General features: G+C 35.4%; 4 protein-coding genes across 5 annotated transcripts; 1 reads left to right on the forward strand and 3 right to left on the reverse strand.

The window, feature by feature from the left end:
* Window positions 1-588: 588 nt before the first annotated feature.
* Window positions 589-13,300, forward strand: LOC120493455 (uncharacterized). Of its 2 annotated transcripts, XM_089118864.1 has the most exons (16): window positions 591-987; window positions 1,659-1,755; window positions 2,548-2,733; window positions 5,192-5,321; window positions 6,036-6,135; window positions 6,410-7,353; window positions 7,447-7,528; window positions 7,886-8,095; window positions 8,908-9,000; window positions 9,652-9,721; window positions 9,822-9,880; window positions 10,439-10,540; window positions 10,624-10,761; window positions 11,202-11,286; window positions 12,458-12,578; window positions 12,659-13,298. In XM_089118864.1, exons 1-16 carry the CDS (start codon window positions 715-717, stop codon window positions 12,846-12,848), a joined length of 2,880 nt encoding a protein of 959 aa, XP_088974990.1. In that variant the 5' UTR covers window positions 591-714; the 3' UTR covers window positions 12,849-13,298. The 2 variants fall into 2 exon arrangements, with proteins under 2 accessions (XP_039547996.2, XP_088974990.1); XM_039692062.2 differs by lacking the exon at window positions 10,439-10,540 and having other exon boundaries at window positions 589-987; window positions 12,659-13,300.
* On the reverse strand, window positions 2,809-4,697 carry gpr31 (G protein-coupled receptor 31). The gene has a single exon (XM_039692064.2). It carries the CDS (start codon window positions 4,434-4,436, stop codon window positions 3,495-3,497), a length of 942 nt encoding a protein of 313 aa, XP_039547998.2. The 5' UTR covers window positions 4,437-4,697; the 3' UTR covers window positions 2,809-3,494.
* Window positions 13,301-13,523: 223 nt separating the features above from the next.
* Window positions 13,524-16,759, reverse strand: ttll2 (tubulin tyrosine ligase-like family, member 2). The gene is made up of 2 exons (XM_039693370.2): window positions 16,660-16,759; window positions 13,524-15,301 (listed from the first exon to the last, which is right to left on the reverse strand). The coding sequence occupies exon 2, from the start codon at window positions 15,260-15,262 to the stop codon at window positions 13,538-13,540; it is 1,725 nt and encodes a 574-aa protein (XP_039549304.2). The 5' UTR covers window positions 15,263-15,301; window positions 16,660-16,759; the 3' UTR covers window positions 13,524-13,537.
* Window positions 16,760-18,474: 1,715 nt separating this feature from the next.
* Window positions 18,475-26,464, reverse strand: unc93a (unc-93 homolog A). Its single transcript, XM_039691813.2, has 8 exons — window positions 26,266-26,464; window positions 25,433-25,614; window positions 23,324-23,553; window positions 23,119-23,244; window positions 22,744-22,961; window positions 21,828-21,963; window positions 21,609-21,740; window positions 18,475-19,345 (listed from the first exon to the last, which is right to left on the reverse strand). The coding sequence occupies exons 1-8, from the start codon at window positions 26,362-26,364 to the stop codon at window positions 19,053-19,055; spliced, it is 1,416 nt and encodes a 471-aa protein (XP_039547747.1). The 5' UTR covers window positions 26,365-26,464; the 3' UTR covers window positions 18,475-19,052.
* Window positions 26,465-27,809: the final 1,345 nt, after the last annotated feature.

A 27,809-nucleotide genomic window follows, 5' to 3' on the forward strand; every position in this document is an offset into this window, starting at 1 on the left:
AAAATAACGCATTTAATTTCAATATTAAATGCATATCAATTCAATCCTCAAAAAAAATCTTCTCATCAGTGTCACAAATCAATAAGTTAATTATAAACTGAGAGACTAGGAGCCATCCTACTCAATACACAAACAGAACAGCCTAATTTTGCAATTTTGAATGTTGAGCCAAGCAACCATGAGAAAAATACTAGTGTAATCAAGATTTGAATTGAAGGGAAAATAGAGGGAATAACAGCAAAATAAGCCAGCAAGGCAAAAATAATGTAATGGGCGAAAAAAAAAATGCAGTCTCAGAAAAATAGACTCGATTTTTAGCTTGTTTTCCTAAGTCTATACCCCATTCAGCAAAATTGTAGAAAGCCGTCATGGTTTGTCATTTTGAACTGGTATCAACGTCCACTGTTTACAGTTACTATAACTACTGTAGTACAGTTGAAACTGTCTGATAGGGTGTGCATGGCCACACAAGTCTGCACATGTATATGCTCATTGCTTACTTTAACCAGATTAAAGAATTGATCAAGGTAAGTTGTAGTTTTGTTGACGTTAAATTGCACAGATTATGTGTTTCAGTTGAATTAAGTTGTTCAAGGCATGACATTTTAAGTTCAAGGTTTGCTTCATTTGTTTTTTCCAAAACTAATGCTGTATTGATTTCTTAACAATGTTCAAACATCTTTCCCCAAAGTTGCAGAGTCAAATTTGAGGGCAATGTCTGCAGAAATACCCCAAAACCGAACTGTGGTTGAAACAAGTTTAAGCCCGAAGACAGACAGTTTGGGGTCTCAATCTGTCGGCTCTGTTGTCCAGCATCACCAAGAAAACCTGTCGATCTGCCAACAACCTCCAATGAGTGAATCTGACCACAGTTTTCCATCTAAGTCGGTGAGACACGAGAGGTTTGAAGAACGGCGAATGTCTGAAATATGCAGAGACGCCTGCCAACCTGCCCAACATAAAATGTCTAAAAAAGTCCCTCAGGAGGTTAGTCTCTTTTGGTATTTACACTTTTATTAATTTGTGTTGTTTAATAATGAGTTAGTGGACATGATGAATGCTGAATGTGGGTTTACGTTGTAGAGCTATTCAAGTTGTTTACCACAGACCTCATTTCACTTCAGAAAATCTTGAAGGAATTTAGTCTTTGGGTTAAACGGCTTCTCGAACAAGAATAAATGTAGGACGGGACCTGATTTTCTCTTTGGGGAATTGATTGGATGGTTGGATGTTTGTGGTTTGCTATTGGTGGAACTCATGTGAGTGACAGGCTGTCCCGCCCTCACATCAGTAGAAGAGATGTCGCCGCATTTTTTTTTGATTAATGATTATGAGGGCACATTACTTAAAATATAAAATGAAAAAATAAAAAGTGATAGGCATGAATAAATCAATTATAATAAATGTTTCATTAAAAATAGGAATTGTCTTTTGGAATTTTTATTTCACAGTGATTATGTGTAAAATTAATAAAACCTAAAAGTACAAATTCTTCTCCGTCAATGTTTGATTTTAATAATTATATTTTTTTTTAAGAAGAGTGGTGGAATAGTTTTGTTGCAACACTTACTACTCTTGCTTGATGCAGATTATAGAGTAGAACATTTACGTTTTGAATCTTAGTATAGATTTATATTTTTATATCTCTATCTGAACAGAATCCAGGGCAAAATGAGCTTCTCCTTCAGCGGCAGGTGAAGCAGTTGCAGAGAGTTTTGCAGGAACAGAACACACTGCTCTCTCTCATCAGTCCAGGTATGACTGGAGAAACCCGTTGTTTATGATGGTTTATGATACTTTGTGAAAGTATCTTCAATCTTTAGGTTTTCATTTCTGAAATTCAGAGATGTATAAAGTACTAGAAACCCGGACTTGAGTAAAAAGTACAAGTGCTCTATCAATAAAGTGACTTGAGTAGAAGTTGAAGTGCTCCTTAAGCACCACACTTAAGTAGAAGTACTAAAGTATTCAACATTTTTTGTACTTAAGTATTGCAAGTAGTTTATTTTAAAATTCACTACTTAAGTACTAAAAGTAAAAGTACAAGTATTGTGTCATGCAATTATTAAAGAAAGCAGTCAAGAGTTTGAACTAGCAATCAAATAAGGCGCTTTGGCGGGATACAAATTTGCCGAAAAAATGTCATTGCAGGACAACCCCTGCATTAGTTGTCAATGTGTGTGTCAATCAATTCCATTACCCTATAAAACTGGCGTGTGATTTAGGCAGCACGAAAGCCAACTTGCAACGAATGATTCGTAACATTTTTAGAATGGTAACGAGTAACTAGCAGAACATTAAAAAATATCGAAGTAAACGTATTAAATTCATCGAAAATATCTACTGAAGTAAAAGTAGAATTATGAGGAAAAAAACAATACTCTAGTAGAGTACAGATACAGCATTTTAGTACTTAAGTAGTTCTACTTCATTAGTTTTTAAATTATGTGTAATGCAAATAACATATGTTACTAGACCTGTGGCATTGGCATTACAACCTTTTATCAGTATCAGTTGACCATTTCAGAGCCTTCCTTTCTCTTTCAGGGCTGATTTTATCTCCCACATTCTTAGCGCACTGGCAAGCCCAGACACCTCCGAGCACTTCAGAAGCTGATCTCAACAACACTTCTGGGAATTTAGATCCCTTCAAGGAAAGCTCAACCAAACCTTCATATTCTGACCAGGTTGAGAATAAATCAGAAGCTCCGCTGGCAAGTAATAACACCAATGGTATGGAGAAGTCCTTATCAGAGAAGTTTATCTTACAATACTGTTCTCAGTTTGAGATACTATATTCACTACATATCAATAATCAAAACAATTTTAATGCATGCAAAAAATAACATATAATGCAAGTAAAACTTTGACATTTCTTCCTCCTCCGTGCCTGACAGAGAAGTCTCTAGAAGCATAACTTTCCAGTTAAAGAAAAACCAGACAACTGTCTGTGACTACAGATCATGAGTCACATTTACAAATACACCACATCAGAATGTCCAATATGTGCAAGACAAGTTGTGTAAACAGGAGATAAAGCTGTTAAAAATGCTTCAGTGTGACATGCTACTTCATTTAAAAATATTTAAATTGCATATGACTAACTGTTTTGTCATTAGCTTTTTATAACCTTATATCTGATTAATTGTTAGATAGTAAAATAATATGAGGACATAAGTAGAAAGCACAAGGACTATTTGCGAATTTAAAATTGTCACACTGCAGGACCATTTAGAATAAGGCAAAATGGTCATTTAAAATGATAACAGTGCTTAAGATTTGTTTGCAATATACATTACTTAATTATTATTATTTTTTTTTTACAAAAATACAAAGACTGATTAAAAAAAAATACATTTTCAAAAATAAATAGGCTACGTTTTTTTTGAAATGATTTTAAGTGAACTATTCAAAATGTATTAAACACAATACAATTGCAAATAATTTACTACAAAAAAAATTCCCCTCAACAGTCTTTCCAAGAATCCATTGGTTCACTCATCCGCAGTGTCATCTGAACTTTCGGGTTGTTCCTTCTCCAGCAGAAAGGGGAGATACATCGACATGTATAGCTTCTTAAATTTACTGCTGCTCAGGCAGTACAGGATTGGATCCAGCAGACAGTTCAGATAAGAGAGACAAACAAACCCATCGTACAGTTTAACGACAGGAACTTTTTCCTCTTTCATTACATGCCCATTCTTTAGCTGCACCGCTCTTGTAATGGTATAAGGCAAGAAGCAGACAGCAAAGACGAGAACCACCGCAGTGACGAGGAACATCGCTCTCCGGAGCTTGTTCTTGTCACCCACCGACTTCTGATTGAGTCTTTTGATAATCAGTATTGAGCAGAACACGAGAACCAAAAAGGGGATCAGAATCTGGGTAAAAAACACAACTTCCCTCAGTAGAACGACAGTGGTGAACTCCTCGTCGCTTTCATTGCTTTTGCACCTGATGAAACTTTGTAACATGGCCGGAATAGTCAAAATTCCCAGTAGCACCCAGATAAATATAGAAATCTGAGGAGATCGTTTCAAAATCATGTGGCGTTTCCTCTTCCCTGGATGGACTACGCTAAAATATCGATAAATGGAGATGACCGTCAGGAAAGCGATGCTGGCTCCTCGGTTGAGAAACTGCAGAAAGAGCTGTACTTTGCACACGACCTTATTTTCACTACATTGCTGAAAGTTATACGCCTTTACGGGCAATCCAATCAGCAACAAAATGTCAGCCAGGACCAGATTGAACAGGAAAATGTCAATGGTTTTCGATTTCCAGAACTTGAGCTTGAAGATGAAGAGATGGATGACTGAAATGTTCAGCAGGAGACCCAAGATGAACTCCAGCACAACCACAGAAGAGTAGAAAATATACAGAGCTCTGCTTTGGTCGATGTTCTCCTGACAGTTGATGTCGCTTATATTCTCCATCTTTCACAGTTCTGAACCGCTTCCTAATGTGTGTAGATGTTGAATGCCTGAGCTCTCAAAGCTCCTCAGACTTAAATGGCAAAGCCCTGCCTCCGCCTGAGCGTTCAAGTCTCTACCTGTTGAGAAGTTAAATGCCTGATGTCACGAACTGCTTTGAAAAAGACTAAAAAAAAAAGTGCAGTCATCGAAGACAACTGAAGTTTAAATCTTTAGAGCATTCAGTGAGCGTGCATTGATAGAGATCAAGTGTCAGGAAGGTTGACACAATGGACAAAGCAAACAAACATAAAAAAAAAATCAGCTGAAGACACGGTCTGAGCATGCTGAGCATATTTAGGCAGGGCAATAGTGGGTGTGTTGACTTCACCATGCAAGTTATAACAAATCAAATACATGAAAAAATTTTGATGGTTATTGATATTGTGTCCTAAACACCTTGTTCATTATAGGTCTATTTAGTGGCTTGTCCAGACAAGCTTGAGCAGATATGTGAAAGAAAGAAGAAATAGCTGAAGGGCAAGTATTGCCTTTTATAGCATAATGACATGAACTGTTTAAAGATTTGCCACACCTTGTATATTTGCACAGCAAGCCGACTTTTAGGTCCCTAATACAATGCAGACGTTCATTTCTAAGACTTTATATCTTGCATAATGTTGGAAAGGTGAATTGCATTACATTTTTATTGTCGAATTACGCTATATGCCAAGAAGTTGAGTCATAATATTACATGAAATTCTCAATTTGCATTGCAGATGTTGTACCGTCAGCAGAGCTCATATGCTTGTGTGCTATTGAAGAAGAGTCTCCAGAACCTGCACAAGATGACTGTCCTCTTAGCCCTTTCGGACTGAGGCAAGGTCTCCCGCCAAACCCAGAGGAAAGGTATTATATGATGCAAAAATACATTTATAAACACTCTAAAATTGTGACTGGATGAGCCTTTTGAAATGTTGTCCAATGCTGAAACACACACTTGACCTACATTAAATATAAAGTTATAAATTAACCCTCTGCACGCATTATTATGCAATCATGGAATTTTTTTTTTTACAGTGTTTTATTATATATAAAATAAACTCAAATTAACATATTAAATTTTTTTTTTGGGGGGGGGGTTAATATAACTGCCTCAATTAGGCTAATTACTTGGTTGATATTTTTTATGATTAATTTAGCTGTTTATTGATATCTATCATTATATTGCTGGTCTTTTTTAATAGCAATAAGCCATTCAGACCACTTAAGAGGCTAATTGGTTTCACAATTTGGGAGAAGATTTTTCCTAACGAAATATCATGGTTTCATTGATAATAATAAGAAATATTTCTTGAGCAGCAAATCGACATATTAGAATAATTTCTCAAGGATCATGTGACACTGAAGACTGGAGTAATGATGCTGAAAATTCAGCATTGCATCACAAGAATAAATCACATTATAAAATATATTGAATTGTAATAATATTTCACAATATTGTTGCTTTTACTGTGTTTTTGACCAAATAAATGCAGCTTGGTGACTGTATAATATAAGACTTTTGCTATATGTGTAGTATGAGAGCTGTATAATTTAAAAAGAAATATCATTTAAACACAGGCCTATTCGACCAGGACTGAGAGAAGAGCAAAAAACATTTGAAGAGTTTGTTGAAGAACATCTAAAAACAGACCAGGCTGTTCTCCAATATGAGAATGAGGTATGAGCATTTAAAATCTTAAACTCTTCTGCAGTTTAAAGGAGAACTCCGGTCAATTTTAGCATTGAGCTCATTTTTTTTTCGCGCGCGCAAACTCGAAAACAGGAAGTAACTACAGGTATGTGAGCTGGCTGAATTAACATAATTTTTATTAATATCTTTCACATCTACTGCAGTCAGATTGACCGTGGTCACTCTTAATAACCCCACTCACATGGCTGTGCACTTGTAATGACAAAAATGTGTTCTAAGCATTATCCTTTGTGTTTTACAGGCTAGTACACAACTCAAAGGAGCAGAGAAGAGGAATTTTCTTCGTAAAGGAGAAGGAACATCTAAAATTTCGAAGGTTAAGGACTGTTCACTAAGTCTAAAGAGGAGATGCTCTGTTAGTTCACAAATGATGAACATGAAACCCAGTCAGCCGCCTGTACGACCCACTGAAGAGATACCAAATGGGAGCAATCCTGCACTGAAGGGTGTGGGAAACCTCAGTGACTCTTCAGACTCTCTGAAGAAGACCATTGCTCTACAAGTTGATGATTATTTATCAAACAACAAAGGGAAAGTCAAAGCTTTGACTGCTAATACTGCCATCAATGCAGTCTCTCTTAAAAGCAAGCGCAGGGAAGGAGTTGTGAAGAATTATGGTAGAACAAATGGAAGTAAGCCAAGTGGATCTGCTCCGGCACAAAGCAGGAGTGTTGGCTTTAAAAAAGTTAATGACCACATTGTCAAAATCCATGAGAAAAACTACCATCAAAGTGAACATACCAAAGAAGTCCATTTGATGGATGAGGTGATGGAGTCACTGGCTCTTAGTGAATCTAACGACAGCACTAGTGAGGACGGACCCAACTCTCAGCCTCACAGTCCGTTTCCTCATTATCTTTCAAGGCACACGGATCACAAAGATCAGAGTCTGGATCTGTCGGATGGAGACTATGCTAGTGATGCCCCGAGTGAGATTCAATTCAATGAAGAACATTCATCAACTCCTACGTCTTGTTCTTCGAGCTTCAGCAGTGACTCTGAACTCAAGAGCTTAGAGGGGTCTATGGCTAACTGCTCCAAGAAAACAGAAGAAAGAAGGACCCCCAGTGATTTTAGACCACCTTCTGTTCCTGACACTCTCACAAAGACATTTCCAAAAGTCAAGGTTACTCCAGAAGACGTCACACATGACATGGAGAAAGAGAAGCCACATACTTCAATCAGGTTTTGTTGAAAGATTATAACTTTTACCATTTTTGGGGGGGGTATTTTGAAGAGAAACTCTTTACCCTGAAACATATTCCTGAATTTGACTAGGTCTGAGATGGAAGAGCATGGTTTCAAAGGAGAGGATGGCTGCAAACCTTTCAGGCTTACGAGTGAACTTCATGAACCTCAGGTAGAAACAAGACATTTTAAACCAAAAGAAACTTTGGAAAGTGTGATCTTGTAAAAAACCACCACTTTACTTCTTATACACTATTAAAATAGAAGTTACAAAAGATGGGTTTCACTGTGATTTCATAGAACCATCATTTTGGGTTCCCCAAAGAACCTTTCAGTAAGTAGTTTCTTTTTTTCTGTATAGAACTTTTTCCACTATAAAGACTTTCATGCAGTGGAAAGGTTCGATGTCGATGGTTCTTCATGGAACTATTGATGCCAAACAATGTTTTTTTAGGACCCTTACATGGTTTTAAATGCAATATGCATTCAGAAAGTACTTCATGTTTAAATCCCTGTGCACTTACTGTAGGATCTGAAACAGCAGATCTCATCTCTGAAGCAGCAGTTGATGGAGAGGGAGTCGCACTGGTCACAGGCCCACAGTCTCCTCCAGAGCCGTGTGGAAGCCCTCATCCGAGAGAACCAGGAGCTTCACAGCAGGTTTAATGTGAACAAGAGTTTGCCCCAGAGCGCTGGTTCCTCTGCTCCTCATCATGCTGGATCATACAGCGCAGTGAAAGTAAATTCCAACCTTATATTCAATAATGACCCACAGATTAAATATTTTGATTTGAACTATATTTTTATACACATAAAAGCTACTTAAATGTCCTTATTGAACTAAAGCCAAATCCTGTCTGAAACCTAACATTTAAAGAGGTTTATACAATATTTCCCAATATTGTACACTTTCCCTTTGGAACTTTGAAATATTTAACAACAATTGAAATATATAACTTTATTTATTAAAATTATAATATAGATGTCAATTCTCATATAGTTTTGTTTTATTATAAGTGCCTCGGTAGATTTGGCAATTTTGCTCAAAGGAATTTAATTTTCTAAATGGAAAGCAGGGCAAATTGAAAATGATATTTTTTACATGATACACTTTAGTCCACTTTAGACATTCTACTAACTATAATTAACTTTGCAACTACATGTCACCTAACTCATTAATTTGCAACTACATGTCAACTAACTTTCACTAATAGACTGTCAGGTTTAAAGATACTGTTATACTGATAGATATAGGTATAGAATGCTGTTATGTATGTTGACAAGTAGTTGCAAAGTTACTTGTATTCAATAGAATGCTGATGAATGCTGACCATCAATTAAAGTGTTAGCAAATATTAAGCAGACAGTCTAACACTCTTATGACTGCTGTTTGACATATAATGTAGTTGCAAAGTTACTTAAAAAATATTTAAAATCTGAAACCTAAATATTTAAACCTGGAGGGCAATATTTCTCAGCAGGTTATGGTCTTTACTCAGAACAAAAGCAAATCTGTATGCCTCAATAAATAACATAAATGTTGTGCTTCAGTTTGAGAAAAGCAGAGAGGAACCACAGAAAACCCCTCGTGTTAGGAGCGCAACTCCAGCCTTTAACAAAACCACCAGGACACAACAGAGCGATGTTAGTATGCTAACATTATTAATGTGCATGGTCATGCTATGAAATAATAATAATTATGAAAACATTTTTTTTTTTACTTTAAAGTAAATGTTTCCTTTTTTATTTGTAGTCATTTGTTGTAAGGACCCATAGTTGCTCTAAAGCCGTTGAGGTGTGTAATGTGTTCTCAAGTGGCCTTTAATCTGTTCAGAAATAATTCATGATGGCTCTCAAAGCCCAGTGTCAGATAATTGACTCGGCTCTTTATTACTAATTCATGCTTGTGCAATGCATCTACACTATACCCATCTCCATTTCATACAGTCTTAGTGTTAAATCCTGATTTTATTTTGTAATTGTTTGCCATGTTCATAATTGATGAACAAAAAGAGCTATTCAATTTTCAGTAAATCAAGAGTACAGTAAAATAATGCAGAATCACTTGCATATGATATATGTATTCAATGATTCATGTTATTGTGACATGCAAGCATAAGCATACAGTACAACTCATAATATTTGTTTGATTTATGTAAATTAATAAATCAATTTCCTTTTCTTTTTAGATATTTTAATGGATAACAGAACAAAAATACTGATATTTAGTGCAGTACTGTTTGTCAAAAAAATTGTTGAATTGTAGTTATTCTTAGTTTTTGTTCTTTGATGCAGGCAAATGGATGCTCTCTTACCAAAGCGAACAGGACAACAGAATGCTCAGCCAACTCTTTGAGTAGCCTACGTACGTTTGCTTGCTCATCTCTTATGTACTAAAAATACAAGTTGTCATCACTGAATCTAAGCCTAATGTGTTCAACTTGCTATATCTTGTTTGTCAAAAGGAAAGAATTCTGCACTTTCCACTGACGGTCCACAGAACACTGGCATGAGTGGCGGAAAGGTATTTACTTTTCTCTTAAAGGCACAGTTGCACCTGATGCAGGCAACATCAGTGTACTCTCAGAGCATTAAAGGGTTAGTTCACCCAAAAATGAAAATTCTCTCAGTATTTACTCACCCTCATGTTGTTCCAAACCTCTATGTGTTTATTTGTTCTGCTGAACACAAAAGAAGATATTTGGAAGAATGTTTTAATCAAACAGATCTCATTCCCCATTGACTACCATAGTAGGAAAAAATACATGGTAGTCAATGGGGAATGAGATCTGTTTGATTAAAACATTCTTCCAAATATCTTCCTTTGTGTTCAGCAGAACAAATAAACACATAGAGGTTTGGAACAACATGAGGGTGAGTAAATACTGAGAGAATTTTCATTAACCCTTTAAGGAATGACACACACTTACACACACACTATCCAAAGAAAAAAAAAAACAAAGCAGTGAAAGCTTTTGTACCTTTCTTCTGAGTGTTTGTCACATCATGACAAAGTCTGACCCAGTTTCTATTATGAAATGTGCAATGCATCATAGTATCATAATGACACTTTTGTTCAAAGGGAAGTTTGTTTTATCATCATACTGACTGCAATGATGCACAAATGGCATCCCAGGCCAGAAAAGACAAAATACAGGAAGAAACTCACTATCCAGATGGAAGAGTAAGGAGGGTATTTTTTGCAATTAGAAATTTGTATTAAGCACATCTTCCAACCCTTTTTCAAAACGTTCTACTTTCTCTTAGGTAGAACGTCTTTTTTTGAACGGATGCCGTGTGATCACATTCCGCAACGGAACAAAGAAAGAGATTGGTGTTGACAAGTCGGTCACTGTCACCTTCTTCAATGGAGATGTTAAACGCACGCAGGCTGACGGGACTGTGGTGTGTATCATGAGGCTCTTAGAGAATAAGGATGTCTGTTCGCACAGTTACTATTGCAACATTGCAAAATTTACTAAATATTTACATGTTCCTACAAGCTTAAGCTTTTGATTTTTGTTTCCTGTAATTCACCACACCTTTTGTCTTTGTAAGTCTTCAGATCAGGGTTCAGATCATTAAATTTTGTATTTTGCTTTCCAGTTTTAGTATGGTTTCCTCTAGTTTTAATGCTGATTAAATAGTTTTTATTTCATTAGCATTTTTGCAATTTTTTTTATACCAAAGCACTACAAATTACGAAAGTTTTTTTCGTGCTTAAAATGCAACAACTTCCAGGTGGTTTTTGTTAATTTTCAAATTATTGTTTGGTTTTGCCATTTAAGTTAACAATTAAACTGTTTTAAATTTCTAAGTTAACAATTGCATTTCTTTATGTCTAGATATACTACTATTGTGATGCTCAAACAACACACTCAACCTATCCATCTGGTTTGGAGGTTGTACAGTTTCCAAACAACCAAAGAGGTTAGAAAAAACATGTTCATTTATTGACATACACTGTAAAAAAAACAAAAAACAGAATTTTTAATGTTGTAAAAAAGCCTATTGGAGTACATTATTTCAGTCTTTTTGTAATGACGCACTAATCTGGTGATTGCTCTCTCAGCACAGCAGTGTGACCCTAGTGAAAAAAAACCTATACCAAAATGCATTTTAAATACATTTATATTTATATCATATTAGGTATACTATAAAACCATTAAGATATTTACTGATATATTGCTTTATCATATTACTTAAATGTAAATTTACTACCGAGACTAACAGATATAAATATTATAATTAAACTTTATTTGGAGTACCTTATTGCAACAAAGCACATTATTGAGCCTAAGATGTGTTTTATTGTTACTAAGGATAGTATGATCTCTGTATAATATCATTTTTTAAATGCAAGCTATTTAAAGTGTATCAAAAATCCATTTTAGCAGTCATATTTTAAGTATTATTTTAGTTGGACTTCAACACTATTTCCGGATAACTAAGTATATTAAGTACAAAATTAGTTTTCAAATTTAGCAGACTTCAAGTATATCAATTTAGTATAGTAAATGTACTACATGTTATTAAGTACATAAATATTTGGACCCCAAATCTGGACGCTTTGGAACCTTCTCTTCGCCCTATTTTATTACAAGGAACATTGTAACTTTCTGGACTTATTTTTGTCACTCTCTTTATCTTTTTTGTCTTTTGTTATTTTATGCATGTTATACATTGTCTAATGATGTTGCTATTTATTTTATTTTATTACACAAATCTGCCTTATTATGGTACGGTCCTGTTTTATATAATTTTATTTTTATTTTATTTATTTTTTTATTTTATTATTATTATTATAATTTTTTTTTGGGCGTGGTTGATGTTTTGTTATATTTGTATTATCTGAAAATTCAATAATTTTTTTTTTAAAAGTACATAAATATGTAAATGTATTTGCAGTATACTTAAAATAAATGTATTTCAAAAACATTTTGGTATATTTTTTTTACAACCGAAATTAACCTTTTTAGCAGTTTCTTTGTAATTATTTGTCAAATTTAGGCTAATACTTTCTAAGTGAAAGTATTTCAAAATGTCAGTGTAATTTGAATATGGGATTTTAAATGTCTGTTTAAATGTAACATTTCCTTAGAAAAACACCATCCTGATGGCACAAGGGAAATATCCTTCCCGGATGGCACCGTCAAGATTCTCCACTCCGACGGTCGAGAGGAAAGCATTTTTCCAGATGGAACTATTGTCAAGATATCACAGTAAGATAAATGTCTGCCTTTCCTGTTTTTTGGTTTGTTTCCTTCTTTTTTATTTACTCCCTTACACACTGCTTCCACAGACATGGTGAAAAGATGGTGGAGTTTACTAATGGGCAGAGAGAGATCCATACTTCACTGTATAAGAGGAGGATGTACCCGGATGGAACCGTTAAAACTCTCTATAGGGATGGGAGACAAGAGACAAAATTCTCATCTGGGAGGGTTCACATTAAGAACAATGAATGTGTCCTTATAATGGACAAAAAGTGAACTTCTAAAAAACTATTTTTCTTTTATTTCTATGTAAATCCTCTAAACTCTCTGATCTAAACATATCAATAAACTGTAAATGACAATCAGGAGAACTAAGCCTGCCTATTATTTTTTTACATGTGCTGTCAGCAGGTGTCTAGTGTTGCTAAGAGTTTCTCTCAGCATGAACACATCTGATACTGTATTCAGGTGAAGAGTGAAGACCCTCTGACCGAGTCGTGACATTATACTACATTGCAACTATCTGGTTTCAGTAGAGGAACATTCCTAAAATAGTAAGGAAGAGCTGGGATAAATATCTTATATAAGCATTACATCTAAGGATGTGTTTCGTGTTTGTTTTTTTCTGTATTGTCTAATAGTAGCATGTACACTACTTTTTTTAAAGTCTGGGTCAGAAAAATTATAATTTAATTTTTAAAAATATAGAACATTTTTAATAATATTAGTGTTTTACTGTTTTTTGCATGGCTAAATGCAGCCTTGTGAGCATAAAATAAAATACATAAAAAAATACACAAGTGAGTTTAATTCTTATATAACGATTGGTAAAATTCTGTCTAAATTAGAAAAAAAAAACTATTATGTGCAAGTACGATATATATGCTCTCCCTAATTATCTTGTCTTGAATGAGATTACAAATTGTTATTTGTAAAAAAAAAAAAATAGGCCCTCTTAAACTATTTTATTTAGTTTCTGCATTTGATGAGTAGCATTCGCTGAGAAGAGGTGGATCTTTTGGCCCCCAAAGCAGAAACTCAAATTTGTCCCTGACAGCATCACAACTTTGACTGCTGTCCACCATTGTCCTCTTCTTTTCGTTAAAGGAAGATCCCAGTCTTTTTGTGAGTTGCCGGACCTCATTCACAATAGCCTTAACATCCACTTGCTCCTGAGAGGCTTTCCACGTAGCCTCATTAAAGGGAAACGTCAGTATGAAGTCTCCAACACGACAAGGAGGGATGTCTCTGTCCTGAGTCCTGCGGTTCCATGGGACGGTTGGGGATTTGGGTTTATGTATGTGAAGAGAAGGCAACTTGAATGCGGAAGATGGTGTATTTCTATGAGACTGCCTCGTACTGTTAAGCGTTGTGAGTTTTAGGTCATCAGATCCCACCTCAACGTTCATTTTCTCCAGCTTCTGTGGAGCCTTTTCATGTCCACTGCACATAGTGGATTTTGAATTAGGGTGAACGGGGCGAGAAGCATACCTGCTGTTATTTCTAGCACAATCATTCACAGAACACAACACGGTGTCTTGAGAACTTGAAGAGGTTGAAGAGCTTGGAGTAGCATGCAAAGGAATTTTTGGCTTTAAACACCATCTCCCTGATCTTGTATATCTCTTTCTGATATCTTCCTTCTGTCTAAAACCATCCATCATCCTGTAATTCATCAGGTCGATTATATCATTGATCAGCCCTTTCTTGACAGTTACATCAGCGGGGCAGTCTAATGACAGTGCCGGACTGTGGTTGACTTCCAGAAGCCACGGTTTGTAGCTGGAGTCGATGAGGATGTCAAACCCTAACAGTTCCAGACAATTGGGGTTGGAGGGATTGCAAGGAACGGCTGCGAGCAGAGTCAAAGTGATGATATTGCTGATCCTGTGCCAAAGGAGAAGTTCGTTTACGTCTTGTTTGTGAAGAAAGCTGCGGAATTTGCTCATGGTCCACTTGCATCCTCGGCCAACTCGCTCTTTATCCATGGCGTAGCACAATCCGAACTTATTGATGCTGGTGTTGGTCAGGTGAGAGTATAGGTTGTCTAAAGAAGCGAGGGTGTACTTTTCTGTGGCGAAACGCACTAGGCCTTCTTGGTGCATGTAAATTACAAGAGGACAGAAGCTCTTTACGCAAACGTAAATGCGGAGATCAAACTTGTAGCCTGAAATGAGAAACGGGTTGCTGATGTATCTTTGTATGATTACCGAAGAGTCGTAGACCAAGTCCTTGATGTCTTTAAACAGATATATACCTCTTCCTCTCGACAGGTGAACGGGCTTACAAATCCAATAGCAAGACCTCCCTCCATCAGTGGTGCGATTCTTAGTATACACCCCGAGAAACTTTGTGTATTCGTTTGGTAATATGAAAGCAGCAGGGCTGAAGTCATACAAGGCTGCGCCGAAAGCGCTCTTCATTCTTCTCAAGTGTCGTGCTAGATAGTCCTTGCGTGTAATGTGGGTCATTTTGAGATGGTGGTTCAGTCTCTGCCAGGGCAGGATGTTTTTGAAGTCTGAGTTTCGAAAGCCAGAGGATCTCCAGTAGAGGTTCCAGTCTCCTTCCTCCTGCTCGTCTTCATCATACTCCTCCCATCCTCGCTCCAGCAGAACCTCACGCACCACCAGCGGAGCTCCTCCATGCAGTCGGAACACCAGAGGAGCAAAACCACAATCCTTTTCGGCCATAGAGACGATCCCAGAACCTCCAAGAAATCAGACAATTCTCTGAATTATGGGAAATAGGAGAAATCACATTTAATTATCCATTGGATAGTCATTTGGACAGTAAAGTAAACAGCCTCTTAATTACAAGTCACGTGACTCTTTATAAATGCAGGGCATGAGATATATATTATTATATTTTCTGATGTGATTATTGATTAATCATATCTAACATGCAAGTTTGTATATATCTAATATGCGTGTATACTGTTTATATACAGTATATATGTATATATATATATATATATATGTGTGTGTGTGTGTGTAAATATATATAGAGACACACACACACACACACTCATATTATATATATAAACTTTATGTTAGATGTTATTAATCATGATTAATTGATTTGACAGCAGAGCACTAGGCTACTTGTGTGTGTATACTCACCAATGCGGTATTTATTTGATCCAAAATACAGCAAAAAAAGTAATATTGTAAAATATTATTACAATTTAAATAACTGTTTTGTGTTTTCTATTTGAGTAAATTTTAAAATGCAATTTATTCCGGTTGGCAAAGCTGAATTTTTAGCATCATTACAATTGAAATCTTTTGGAACATTTTAAATGTTTTTACTGTCACTTTTGATCAATTTAATGCATCCTTGCTGAATAAAAGCATTCAGTTCTTTACATTTTTACTGACCCCTAACATTTAAATGGTTGTGAATAATGTAAAAAAAAAAAAAAAAAGATTAATGCTGTTCTTTTGAGCTTTCTATTGGGTAGAGTTAGTGTAAGGGGATAGAATATACAGTATAAAACTCATTATTTCTATGGAAAGTCGCCATAAAACTTTAAAACACAACGTGTGTGTGTACAAATTCCTGATTAATACAGTCATACAGTATGCCGGTGGCTTAATTTAGTTGTGGTATCAGGTTATGCATATTTGTAAACTTGGGTGTAACTTTGGTTTGAGAAGTGGGGGGTAGGCTACACAAAATGGGTGAATTTGAATCCCATTTCCTGCATTTACATACATTTAGGGACTATGGTGATACAAAATCCAGGAAATAAGCTGCACTCCGTAAGTTAAAAAAAAAAAAAAAAAAAATGGGTTAAAAATTATCCAAAACAAATTTTTGAGCAAGTATCCTACATATCCAGCCAGTGTTCAAAACTATCTGATTAGTTCGATTCAAAACGGTAAGCTTTATGATAAAGTACCGTGCGTGACACAATTAAATGCAACTGATAATTACGTTACTAAAAACAAAATGTGTCAAAATAAACAAAGCACACATTTGTATTACCACTGCATGTATCTTTTTTTTTTTTTTTTTTAACCTCTATTTATATAATTGACCTCAGTTTTAGTTTTGACCGTGTGTAGAGTATATAAATCACTCTTACCTGTCCGAGTTTTGTTGTCTGGGAGATCCTCTACACTCAGAGCTCCTGCTGTCAGACAGGTTGTGGCTCCTTTTGCGTCCTCTGCTCTGGTCATCTTTCGTTGCTAGGAAACCTTTGAATGAAAGCGCGCCATGTGAGCTGCTGACATGAGTGTTGTGTTGCGCGGTCAGAGCAAGTGACGTCACCATACGTGAATCGACGATATCAAAATATTTTCCAGTGCACATGATTGGATAGTATTTATGCTTTTGTATAATGGAAACAAAAGGGACTTCTCACTCTTCAATTTATTTTAAATTATATGTTAACTCTGGCTCAATTTTTATTTTTTATTTATTTTATTTAAAGTTTTGTCTGTTTATTTTATTTGCTTTTACTATCTTTTTTGCTTACTGTTTATAAGAATGTTGTTGTTACTTAATTTTGTTTTGAGATATAACTCCGTATTTGCGGTTATATTTTTTCAATAACAAAACTGCTTCTACGAAAAAGAAAAAAAAAATGTTCCCAAATTTGCTAAATATTTTATACACAATTGTAAATTTTGTAACAGCAATCCTTTCTTCAATCTTTTTTTATACTGTGTATCTGATTTCGGACTCTTCTAATTCTAAGTTTTTTAATTCTTGTTTTCATATTAGCCTATCTGTCTAAAAACATGTTTCGAAGGACTAAAACGAATACAGTTTAACAGCTACACTTGTGCTATGTGTAAATATTAGTGTATTTTGTAAGTAATTAAAATGTCAGTAATTGACAAAAAATTTAAATGTTATTATGTATAGGTCTAAATTGTAATGCTATTAGGCCTACGTGCCGACTTCACTTAAAATGTTTTATATAGTTACCCATTTAATAATATATATTTTTAAAATTAATCATTTAAAATTATTAATTTATTATATTATTATTATTATTATTATTATAAGGGCTCTATCCTCAGATCCGACCATAACATGCATTAAGAAAACACTGCCACCTACTGGAGATCAGAAGAGAGAGTTTATTTTCAGTGAGAATGCTACCATCTACTGGTTACAATGTAAAACAACAATGTAGTGCCTTGGTCTGTAGTACTACCTACTGTACATTGTACAGAGTGCAGGCCAGGCTATATACTATAGGCTAAACCATAGCATTAGTTTATATTTACCATAAGGGAGAAAGCACATTTGAAAACAGTGAGCTATTACAGCCTTCATAGCAGCCGACTGCATACAGAACTTGATAGTGCAGCTGTTTGTATATTGGGGAATGAATTAACTCCTGTCAAGTTAACTAAAATTGGAGGTAAAATGTCATTTGAGGCTCACTCAAAAAATAAAAATGCTTTCATAATGTATTCGCCCACAAGTTGTTCCAAACCTGTATGAGTTTCTTTCTTCTGTTAGATACATACAAACATGCATACAAAGTTTGAAACATCATTTGAGCTTCCGGAAGAATTAAATCTGCAAATGATTCTTTGTTTGTTGTTTTTCATGATGACTCGCATGTATGAGGAAGAACCTGTATGCAGATACACCCTTCAGCCATATCTAATAAAAGCTGTAAAGATTACCAAAAAAAAAAAACTTCTCATTTTAATCTTGAGGTAATATTTGCATATATTCTGTCTTTTTTGACACTTTAGTGCAGATGGATTAATTTTCTGTCTGTAAGGAGTATTACATTAAGATAACTATATACATAATTTCTTTTTATGGTCTCAGTTATACATTGTATTATCAGGATGGTTTTCTACATTTGGCATGTTATACAACACCAAACTTTGATCTTTGAGCTGATGCTGTTGTAATTTAATTTAGAGTCATGTTTTATGAGGAGGAAAACATTTTATTTACTCCATATAGACATCCATCCCAAAACCAGGAAAAACAAGCCTACATTATGATAATATCTGATCTCCTAATCAACCAAATACTTTCCCCCTGGTTTCACAGACAAGGCTTAAGCTGTCTTAGACTAACATGCATGTTTGAGCTGTTTTAAGCAACTTGCACTGACATATCTTAAAATAGGATATCAGTGCCATTGTTTTGTCTCTGGAAGCACCAGTCATTTATTTTTTTCTAAAGCACGTTTATAAAAGCTACTTAAATGTCCTTATTGAACTAAGGTGAACTTAATCTAAGCCATGTTTGTGAAACCAGGTCATTTAACATATGTGCATTCTATCTGTTGCACTTATTGTAAAAATGAGGTAAACAGAAACATAAAAACACAAAAAGAAAAGATTTGCCTTTGTACAGTTATAAAGAAGATTTGTCAAAATATCAACACTTTGTAAAAACTACTGTAAAAATAATCTCTGATAGACAACAACAACAACAACAACAAAAATCATAATTTTACATATTGAGGCAGAAATATCAATATCAAACAAAATCTATTTACAAATTTGTCTGGGCAATAACTTTCTCGTTCATTTCTTTGAGGTCGGCCATTTCTGGTTTGTGCAAGTCGTCCATTATCACTGGTGGAGTTGGATGCTTGTACTCCTCGAACTCAACGTAAAGGTAAGTGACCATGGTAAGGGCCAGAACAGCCAAAGCAATGTAGATCTTGGTGGACAGGCAGATGAATGTGCTGTAAGCAAAGGCTATAACAAAACCAAGTGACTCCCACATGCGGTAGTTGGCAAATCCTGCTTCTTTGTGCTCAGCAAAGAGAATCCCATAAAGTGCTGCGATGAAATAATACACAGTATAATGAATAACTATAACATATTTATACATTAACAACATAATGCGAATTTGAGTCAGCAAATACAACCAATAGGCTATAAAACAAATTAAACATCAGTGGAAGCATTTTTTAATTAATGTTAAGTAATAATAATATTAATTAATAATAAAACAAATAACAAATCACCGTCACAAATTAGAAGTCTAAAACGATTTTTTAAGATAAATGTTTACCCTATGCTACTCCTACGTCATACGCCAGAACTCGACTCTCTCGCGAACGCGCGGACGGTCGTTACCGGAAGCTAGTGATTAAAGCAGTGGCGTAGCCACGAGGGGGCCTGGGTGGGCCTAGGCCCCCTCATTTACATGTCCGGTCCCCTCAGATTTCTGATTGCTTAAAAAAAAAAAAAAAAAAAGTTGTTTTATTAGGATTGATAGATTGACCAATCAAAATGCTGCGCGGTAAAATGCGGCTTATTTTCAAACTTGATTTGTTTATATAACGTGTTGCGCGTAACGTACGCTGTCATCTTCATCTTTGCGTGAGAGTTAACAGTCCCTCCAGAAAAACGCGATTATGCGATCGCTGAATTCAATGCAAAATCAGCCAAAGTCCGCATATTTATGCGGGGGCCGCATTTTTTCAAATACGCCTCACTTTAGCCACATAAATTGCCGATTTCCGTGCAAAATATGCGGGGTTTGCATAATTTCATAATCCTCGCATTTTCGTTGCAAAAAAAAGTCACATGTATCTTAGCAGAAAGTTGAAAAATGTTGCGTTTGCTTCACATAAGAGCAGCCATTTCCCCCTGTTTCCATGGGAACGTTATGAAGTGACGCAATTACGCGACGCCAGACAGACTCACGGAGGCGATTGACATCTCACAAATCGAACTCGTATAACTGTCTGTCGCACGTTCTACTGTCACATTGTTACTTAATAAACAACATAAGATAAAAGTAGTAGCATCAAACAGAAATTACCCGCACACATGGGGTGTTCGACAGTTCAACAGGGAGCGCGCAGCTCTTAAAGGGGCCACACCTTATTTACACTCTTACAGTCTGAAATAAAACGAGATGAGAAATTAAATATTCCCAGCACTTTCTATGATGTAGTATGCTTGTTTATCAAAGGAAGTAATAAGAAATGACTCTTATATTAACAGGATGTTGGGGGAATCACTTTTTTTCTCTTTTTCATCAAACCGCAATTTTTGCAAGTTCCCTCAATTTTTGTAAATTCCAGCAATTTCATCGCATAAAATTGCATAAATATCCCACATATTCCATCGCATTTTTAAAGAAAACTGGCCGCATAATCAATCAATTTTTGCCCGCAACAATCACAAAAAAAACTCTGTGTTTTTCTGGAAGGACTGAATACTATTATGGTAAATGTTAAATATAAATCGCAAATTTTTTCAAAAATTTTTGGAAATTACCACCACAAAATCAGTCATTTTGATCGCAAAAATCACAAAAAAAAATCTTGAAATCCTGGAGGGACTGGTTAATATGCCGTGACAATGGCAGGCGCTCAAACTCAAAGTACAACTTTTTTTAAAAAGCACGGAAAGATCAACTTGATATATATATAAATAATGTTGCCCCCTCATTTAAAGACGGGACCCCCCAAAAATAAAATTCTGGCTACGCCCCTGGATTAAAGTTATAATTATGGTAATTGTTTCTTGCAAAAATGAATCGCTTTGCTTCAGAAGGTCTTTAGTAACCCAATGGAGTTGTATAGATTACTTTTATTATGGATGGAAGCGCTTTTTGGGGTTTTAAAAAATGGTCCCACTGTCATTCAGAGTCAGGATTTTTTTTTTTTTTTTTAATATAACTCTGTGTTTGGCTGAAATAAGAAAGTCATAAACACTATAGATGGCTTGAGGGTGAGTAAATTATGGGATAATTTTCATTTTTAGGTAAGCTAACTCAAGTTGAACAAGTAAATACATGGAACTAGCCCTAAACCTAATCCTAACCCTAAATACATGTAGTTAATGATTATTACTAATATAGGTAGGCTAACGTTACTTAAATGTGTAATAACACGGAAAAGTGGAAACATTAAAATAAAGTGTAACCAAATAATTCAATAAAGATATTAATGTTTTAAATATTAGGGGATAAAACTGAAGTTATGTGTATGTCATCGATTTGCTTAACTGTTTTATATGTTATATTCATAACAATAACCTGACTCTGTAGGTAACTAAGTACTAGTATGCGGTGTGAAATACTCACCATTGGTTTGTGTTTGCCACACAGCGTCTGCCATGCCCCAGAGGGCTGGAATCACGAAGAACACAGGCAGCTGGTTTGGATGAGGCTCCCAGTACAAAAGCCCCACAAAACAGCCCAGGTTTGTCAGTGCAGCTGTGAAAGTGCAAGACAGAATGAGCATAATTTCTAGAGACAATATTTAACCTTAAAACATATATCAACCTTTTCATGTATTATTACCCAGACAAAAGAGTGCGATTCTTCCCGTGTATTGAGCCAGTCTCCCAAACGCAAATGAGCACAGTGAGTTAGTAGCACCGAAACAGATCATCACAAAGCCAACATAATGGATTCCTAACGCACAAGTCACATAGTTCTGCGGGAAAGAGGATCACAAACACATGATCATATTTCATGAGAATAAATTGGAAATTAACTTTCCCATTATGATCTTAAATTTGAATATTAAGATGTTTAAACAATAAATTCAATTAGAAAAAGCAATTGAACAGTTCAAACAAAATGGCTGCATCCGAAATCGCACACTCTTTAAAGTAGCTACTTATTTTGAATAATTCACGACCGCTAAAAGTGAGTGTAGTATGAATGCAATCCTAACGTACTACTTTCGCCATGTTGCACCCTTTAGGGGTAAATATGCAATAGCAATAAAAGAGTGCATGACCTACATGTTGCGTCACTTCACTGCCATTCACAAATCCTCTCCTGGGGCCTCATGGGAGAGTATACACACTTGAATGTCGCCAGAATAGTAGGTCACCCGGGCACTTTTTGCCTGCTCTTTTATAAGTAATGTGAATTCAGACATGCTTCTTTTGTCACATACTGTTTTTCGCCATAAATATAGTATTGGAAGTATGCGATTTTGGATGCAGCCAATAAGTTTCAACTTTATTTTAAATTCAATGTGTAATAACACTGTAACGTGGAAACATTAAAATAAAGTGTAACCAAATAATGCAATAAGATATTAATGTTTTAAATATAAGGGGATAAGTGAAGTTCTGTTTAGGGCATCCATTTTATGTGTTATAAACAAGTACCCACATATCTTAAATGTTGGGTGCATTTTTATTAATTCTGGTGGTATTTTGTTATATTTTGACTCTGCCCCAGTCTGTATTTGGTTAGGTACCTTTGTGAATTCGCCAGAGAGGAAACTTTGCTCAAACCCACTGTACATGGTCAATGGGATGAGCAGCAACAATCTGGGATCTCTCAAGAGCTTGAAGGTAGCCAGAAAGGTGTTGCAAAATGATTCGTTGCCCTTGTTCTTTCGAAATTCTTTGGCCAGACTTTGGTCTATGTCGTCCAAGAACACTGCCACAAAAATAATGGCCAGAACCCCCACACCTGCATAGACCAGGAAACACTAGGTTAAGTCTTAATGGACCTTCATATAATAATGAAAATTAATTGCCTACACACAGTGCTGAACTTTCTAAGCGCACTATAAAAACATACAAAAAAAACATTTTTTATGTTATATTTGTACACAATTATGACCTACCAATGTAGCAGCCAAGTAGTGTGTTCACTAAGTGTCTTGCTGGACGGGTTGAGTTTCCAACGATGGTGAAATTGTCCAGGCAAGTTGCCACACCACAGAACTGCAGGTTCTCCTCAGGGACTTTGACTAGAAACGGATAGACGCTCAGTGCATTTGCAGTCACCAAAATACAGAGACGCTGACAAAGTATTTAATTCAACTGTACCTATGTTAGAGTCCTGGCCAAATATGAGAGATGACATGAGGTTTCCCCATACAGCAGAAGATTGAAAAATAAAGAAAAAAATGCCAAAATATTGGTTTATGAGATCCTGGCCTTTCTTGTTGATTTTCTGGCCACGCAAGTTTCCACTTATTGTGAGATAGGTGCATTTTGCAGACCACAGCGGAGAACCTCCCATACCCAGAATGGCAGAGGTGGTCATCAGACTCGCCCTGCAGAAACAAAAACATTTCAGTGACATCAGTAACTGCAGATTTTTTTCTAACATGACTTTAGACAGACAAACTAAATTCATCTAAATCAACAACTTGTATGTTAGACCCTATTCCGACTAAGCTACTGAAAGAGATGCTTCTGGGTGTCATAGATCCTTTTCTTAATATCATTAATTCGTCTTTGTCTCTGGGATATGTACCAAAAACCTTTAAGATGGCTATGATTAAACTGCTTGTAAAAAAAACAAAACAAAAAAAACGCAACTTGATCATAGAAAATTAGTCAATTACAGGCCGATCTCGAATCTACCTTTTCTGTCAAAGACACTGGAAAAAGCATTTACTCACTGTGTGCAAGAATTTTTACTCACTGTGTTACAACTGTGTGGAAGAAAGACTGTACCATAGTACCGAGACAGCTCTCATCTGAGTCACAAATGATTTGCTCTTATTATCCGATCGTGGTTGTTTCTCTCAATTAGTGTTACTCTATCTTAGTGCCTCATTTGACACAGTTGACCACAACATTCTTTTAAATAGACTAGAAAACTATGTTGGCCTTAGTGGAATTTCATTAGCATGGTTTTAATCAAACTTATCTGACCGTTATCAGTTTGTGTCAGTAAATGAAGAGATGTCTTATTGATCACACGTTCAGTATGGAGTACCACAAGGCTCAGTACTAGGACCTCTGCTGTTTACTCTTAATTAAGAGGGTTTAAGAGCCCATTAAACATCATATACATTTTAAAATATTGCTGATTACTTAAAAAGCACTAAATGGTTTAGCTCCCCAGTACTTGAGCGAGCTCTTAACGCATTATAGTCCTTCACGTCTACTGCTATCTTGAAATTCTGGCTATTTGATAATACCTAGAATATCGAAATCGACTGCAGGCGGTAGATCCTTTTCCTATTTAGCACCACAACTCTGGAACTATCTTCCTAACATGGTCCGGGAAGCAGACACACTCTGTCAGTTCAAATCTAGCCTAAAAACACATATCTTTGTCCTAGCATACACATAACACACTATAGACTTCCTTAATTCAAAATTAGGCTGTATAGTTTAGATCAGCCGAAACCAGGAACTCGTCCTGTAAATCCTGATATACTTGGTACATCATAAGAAGGATGGCTTCTACGCTAATATTAGCCTCTCTGCAATATTACTGTTTTTACTGTATTTTTGAATCAAATAAATACAGCCTTGGTAAGATACTTTTTTCAAAAAGATTAAAAAAAATCCTACTGGCCCCAAACTTCTGAAAAGTTTAAATATAAATCTTTTGTATTTTGTGCTAGTTTCCATAACCCTTCCATAACAAGTCATATGGTGCTTTTATGATGCTTTTACAGATCTATCCCTTTAAGGGATAGTTCATCCAAAAAATAATAATTCTGTCATTAATTACCCTCAATTCGTTCCAAACCTGTAACACGTGTTCATCTTTGGAAATCCAATGAAGATTTTATTAATGAAATCTGAGAGCTTTCTGTCCCTCCATATACATTTAACTACCACTTTCAAGCCCCAGAAAGGTAGTAAAGACATCATTGAAGTAATCCATGTGACACAAATGGTTTAAACTCTATATATTCTAACTATTTACAAAATATTACTCTACAACGCACATTCACAAGAGCACCACAACACATGCGTTGTTGTGTTGACACAAGAGCAGATGTTGTGTGAACAAATGAGAGTGAGTAATTTAGTAAGAATTTCCGTTTAAGCTCTGCCTTATATCACACACTTAATACTCTTGTCATGGGATTTGAAACTATCTCTCACATTTTAGCTTAAAACTAAACACCTAAATTAAGTATATTATTCAACAGATCAGCAAGTACAAATGTGGAGAAATACACGCACCAGCCTGGTGCAAGGTTTCCAAAGGAATATGCCACATAGCAACCCATTGAAATGACGATGGTCCATTTACAGCCCAGATTTTTGATCATTATTGGGGGCAGAAACATTGAGGACAAAATAATGGCTCCATAGATGACACTGAGCGATATAACACCCATTCCATCCTCAGCATTGAGACTGCTCTGTAACATACAAACATGTTTCTGTCAATATAAATACATCCACAAAACAATACCAAGATACACTCATTTATTTAACAACGCAATGTCAGAGTTTCTTCAGTTAGGTAACTATTCTGTCCCTTTAGATAATTTTAAAGATTTAAATCAATCTTAAATTTTCATAAGTCATGTACGTTAAGTCAAAAATCATAAGTTTTCATAAATTATAAATAATTTGTGTAAAATGTAGTACTTTCACTATTATGATTTTTTCCCCCCATGCACCCCAACTTCCTCTTAGTAAAGGGATGTGTAAAAATCCCTAAACTAGACTTTGTTTGCACCTTTTCTGCAAATAATCATATTTCAATAATAATTAGGCCTATGAGTACATATGTAAATAATTATGTTGTAGTATTGGAAATCATTTTTTATTTTTATTTTATTTATATATTTTTATATTTACAGTATGTTGTCATCTAACATCATGCTAATAGAGCTCAATTTCTATTTGGTTATGAAAAATTACACTGAAGCTGTACAGGGCTCTGCAAGAGTTTGATTATGAGAAATGTCAACAAAAAGATTTTTACATCATTATCAAACGCAGTCCAAAGCGACATACAAATAAAAAATCAACACAATCTATGATCTCTGATTTATATTAGTTACCTGTAAACTCTGCAGCCCCCCATATGCTGTGAATAACAGCAGAAATCCAAAAGAAACCACAAGAACATTTTTGGTGGTCCGGCTCATAATTTTCTTCATTTTGAAATCCTGTAAATGGTTCAAGAAGAAAGAATTCCTCCAGTTAATGTGTCATGTGTTAAAACGAAACGTAACGAAACTGATTTGGACAGTAGTACACTACACTAATATAGCTAGGCTGAACATCCTCTAGGGCAAAGTTCAGTGTAATTGCAACCAAAAAGCATCCAGTATTTACATGACTAAAGCTTGGTCAATGATTCCTGATCTCTTATGAGTTATAAAAAGTGTTTTAAACATTTTTTTTTCCAAGGAAATTTTAAAATGGAAAAGCACATGTTCTGTTCTCTAATATAAAAATATATTTATATAAAGAGTCTTGCATTTGTCAAAATTGTGCTAATAGTCTTTCACGCAGTTGTCAAATTGAATGTATTTATGATGTCAGTGTGCTAAATCTGATTGCTGTATTATTTATGCATGTAGTCACGTCAGCCAAGATACAGTATTGCTGCAGATTTTACCAGTAAGTAATATAATTTAATGCTACATTTTACTGCATAGCTTGTCCTCTCTGAATCTGCAAACGTGAGACTGTTTAATAGACAATGGGTTGTCCTCCTGTGCATGGCGGTTAAAAAATTACATTTTTTTTATTTCAATGGAATGAATGTACTACATTTTAGTTTGATATTTTTTATTTATTTTTTAAATAGATTTTATGGTAGGCTACTAAATTTTATTTATTGATATGCAGTAGTTATAATCCATGTATTAGGCCTACAACTTAGGTCCTATTTTGCCCTTTTACGAAGTCTTGATTTAGTTTTTGGGGTGTACTACTAGCATATGTTTTCATGCTTAAATTATTTAAAAAAACGCATAATATTTTACATTACTACAGCTCCTCTCTCCCCAGTCTGATTGTTGAACGTCATTGTTGAACATTTTCGATGAAGCCCCTCATTCTGAAATACGAAATGTGCTGTGATTGGTTAGCTGGCCCAGTGTTTTGTGATTGACAGCGCTTAGCGCGTGTTCGAGAAATGTCACGCCCCTTCATAACCTCGAGCTATACTCAGATGTAAATATTAATGATGGCATCAATTTCTAACTATGGAGCCCGATTCAGACCCTGACAATGTTAACAAACAAGATTATTGGGCACGGGCTTTGCGAGCACAGATTTCACAGGATGTTTCATTGGTATGTCTTAGTTTTTGTTTTTTACTTAAAACGTTAGATGTTATCCACCATTTAATTTGTGTGAAAACTATGGTAACACAAACAGTGATCAAAAAAAAAAAAAAAAAATCCTGGATAATTTTCCTAAGGGGCGGTGAACAGTCTTACAAAAGCAAGAGCTTACAAAAGCTAAAGTAATCACTACATCAATACTGTAAAGTTAGTTAGCAGACTAGTGGAGTCAAAGCTTTGCCCTTCATTTATGTCATCATAGCAACTACATAAAGCTTATCATTGGAACTGTTAATAGGAAACACAAC

The sequence above is a fragment of the Pimephales promelas genome, chromosome 13 (assembly GCF_988280905.1).
Source record: "Pimephales promelas chromosome 13, fPimPro1.hap1.1, whole genome shotgun sequence".
Lineage (NCBI taxonomy): Eukaryota > Metazoa > Chordata > Actinopteri > Cypriniformes > Leuciscidae > Pimephales > Pimephales promelas.

What these genes read in the sequence shown, in the direction of transcription:
- ttll2 (XM_039693370.2), bottom strand. Translation starts at nt 15,262, where the DNA reads ATGGCCGAAAAGGATTGTGGTTTTGCTCCTCTGGTGTTCCGACTGCAT.
- gpr31 (XM_039692064.2), bottom strand. Translation starts at nt 4,436, where the DNA reads ATGGAGAATATAAGCGACATCAACTGTCAGGAGAACATCGACCAAAGC.
- LOC120493455 (XM_089118864.1), top strand. Translation starts at nt 715, where the DNA reads ATGTCTGCAGAAATACCCCAAAACCGAACTGTGGTTGAAACAAGTTTA. An exon ending in CCGCCAAACCCAGAGGAAAG is followed by an intron (nt 5,322 to 6,035) that starts GTATTATATGAT and finishes ATTTAAACACAG; the next exon opens with GCCTATTCGACCAGGACTGA. An exon ending in CAACTCTTTGAGTAGCCTAC is followed by an intron (nt 9,722 to 9,821) that starts GTACGTTTGCTT and finishes GTTTGTCAAAAG; the next exon opens with GAAAGAATTCTGCACTTTCC.
- unc93a (XM_039691813.2), bottom strand. Translation starts at nt 26,364, where the DNA reads ATGAAGAAAATTATGAGCCGGACCACCAAAAATGTTCTTGTGGTTTCT. An exon ending in GGAAACCTTGCACCAGGCTG is followed by an intron (nt 23,554 to 25,432) that starts GTGCGTGTATTT and finishes TTGTTTCTGCAG; the next exon opens with GGCGAGTCTGATGACCACCT. An exon ending in ACTACTTGGCTGCTACATTG is followed by an intron (nt 22,962 to 23,118) that starts GTAGGTCATAAT and finishes TGGTCTATGCAG; the next exon opens with GTGTGGGGGTTCTGGCCATT.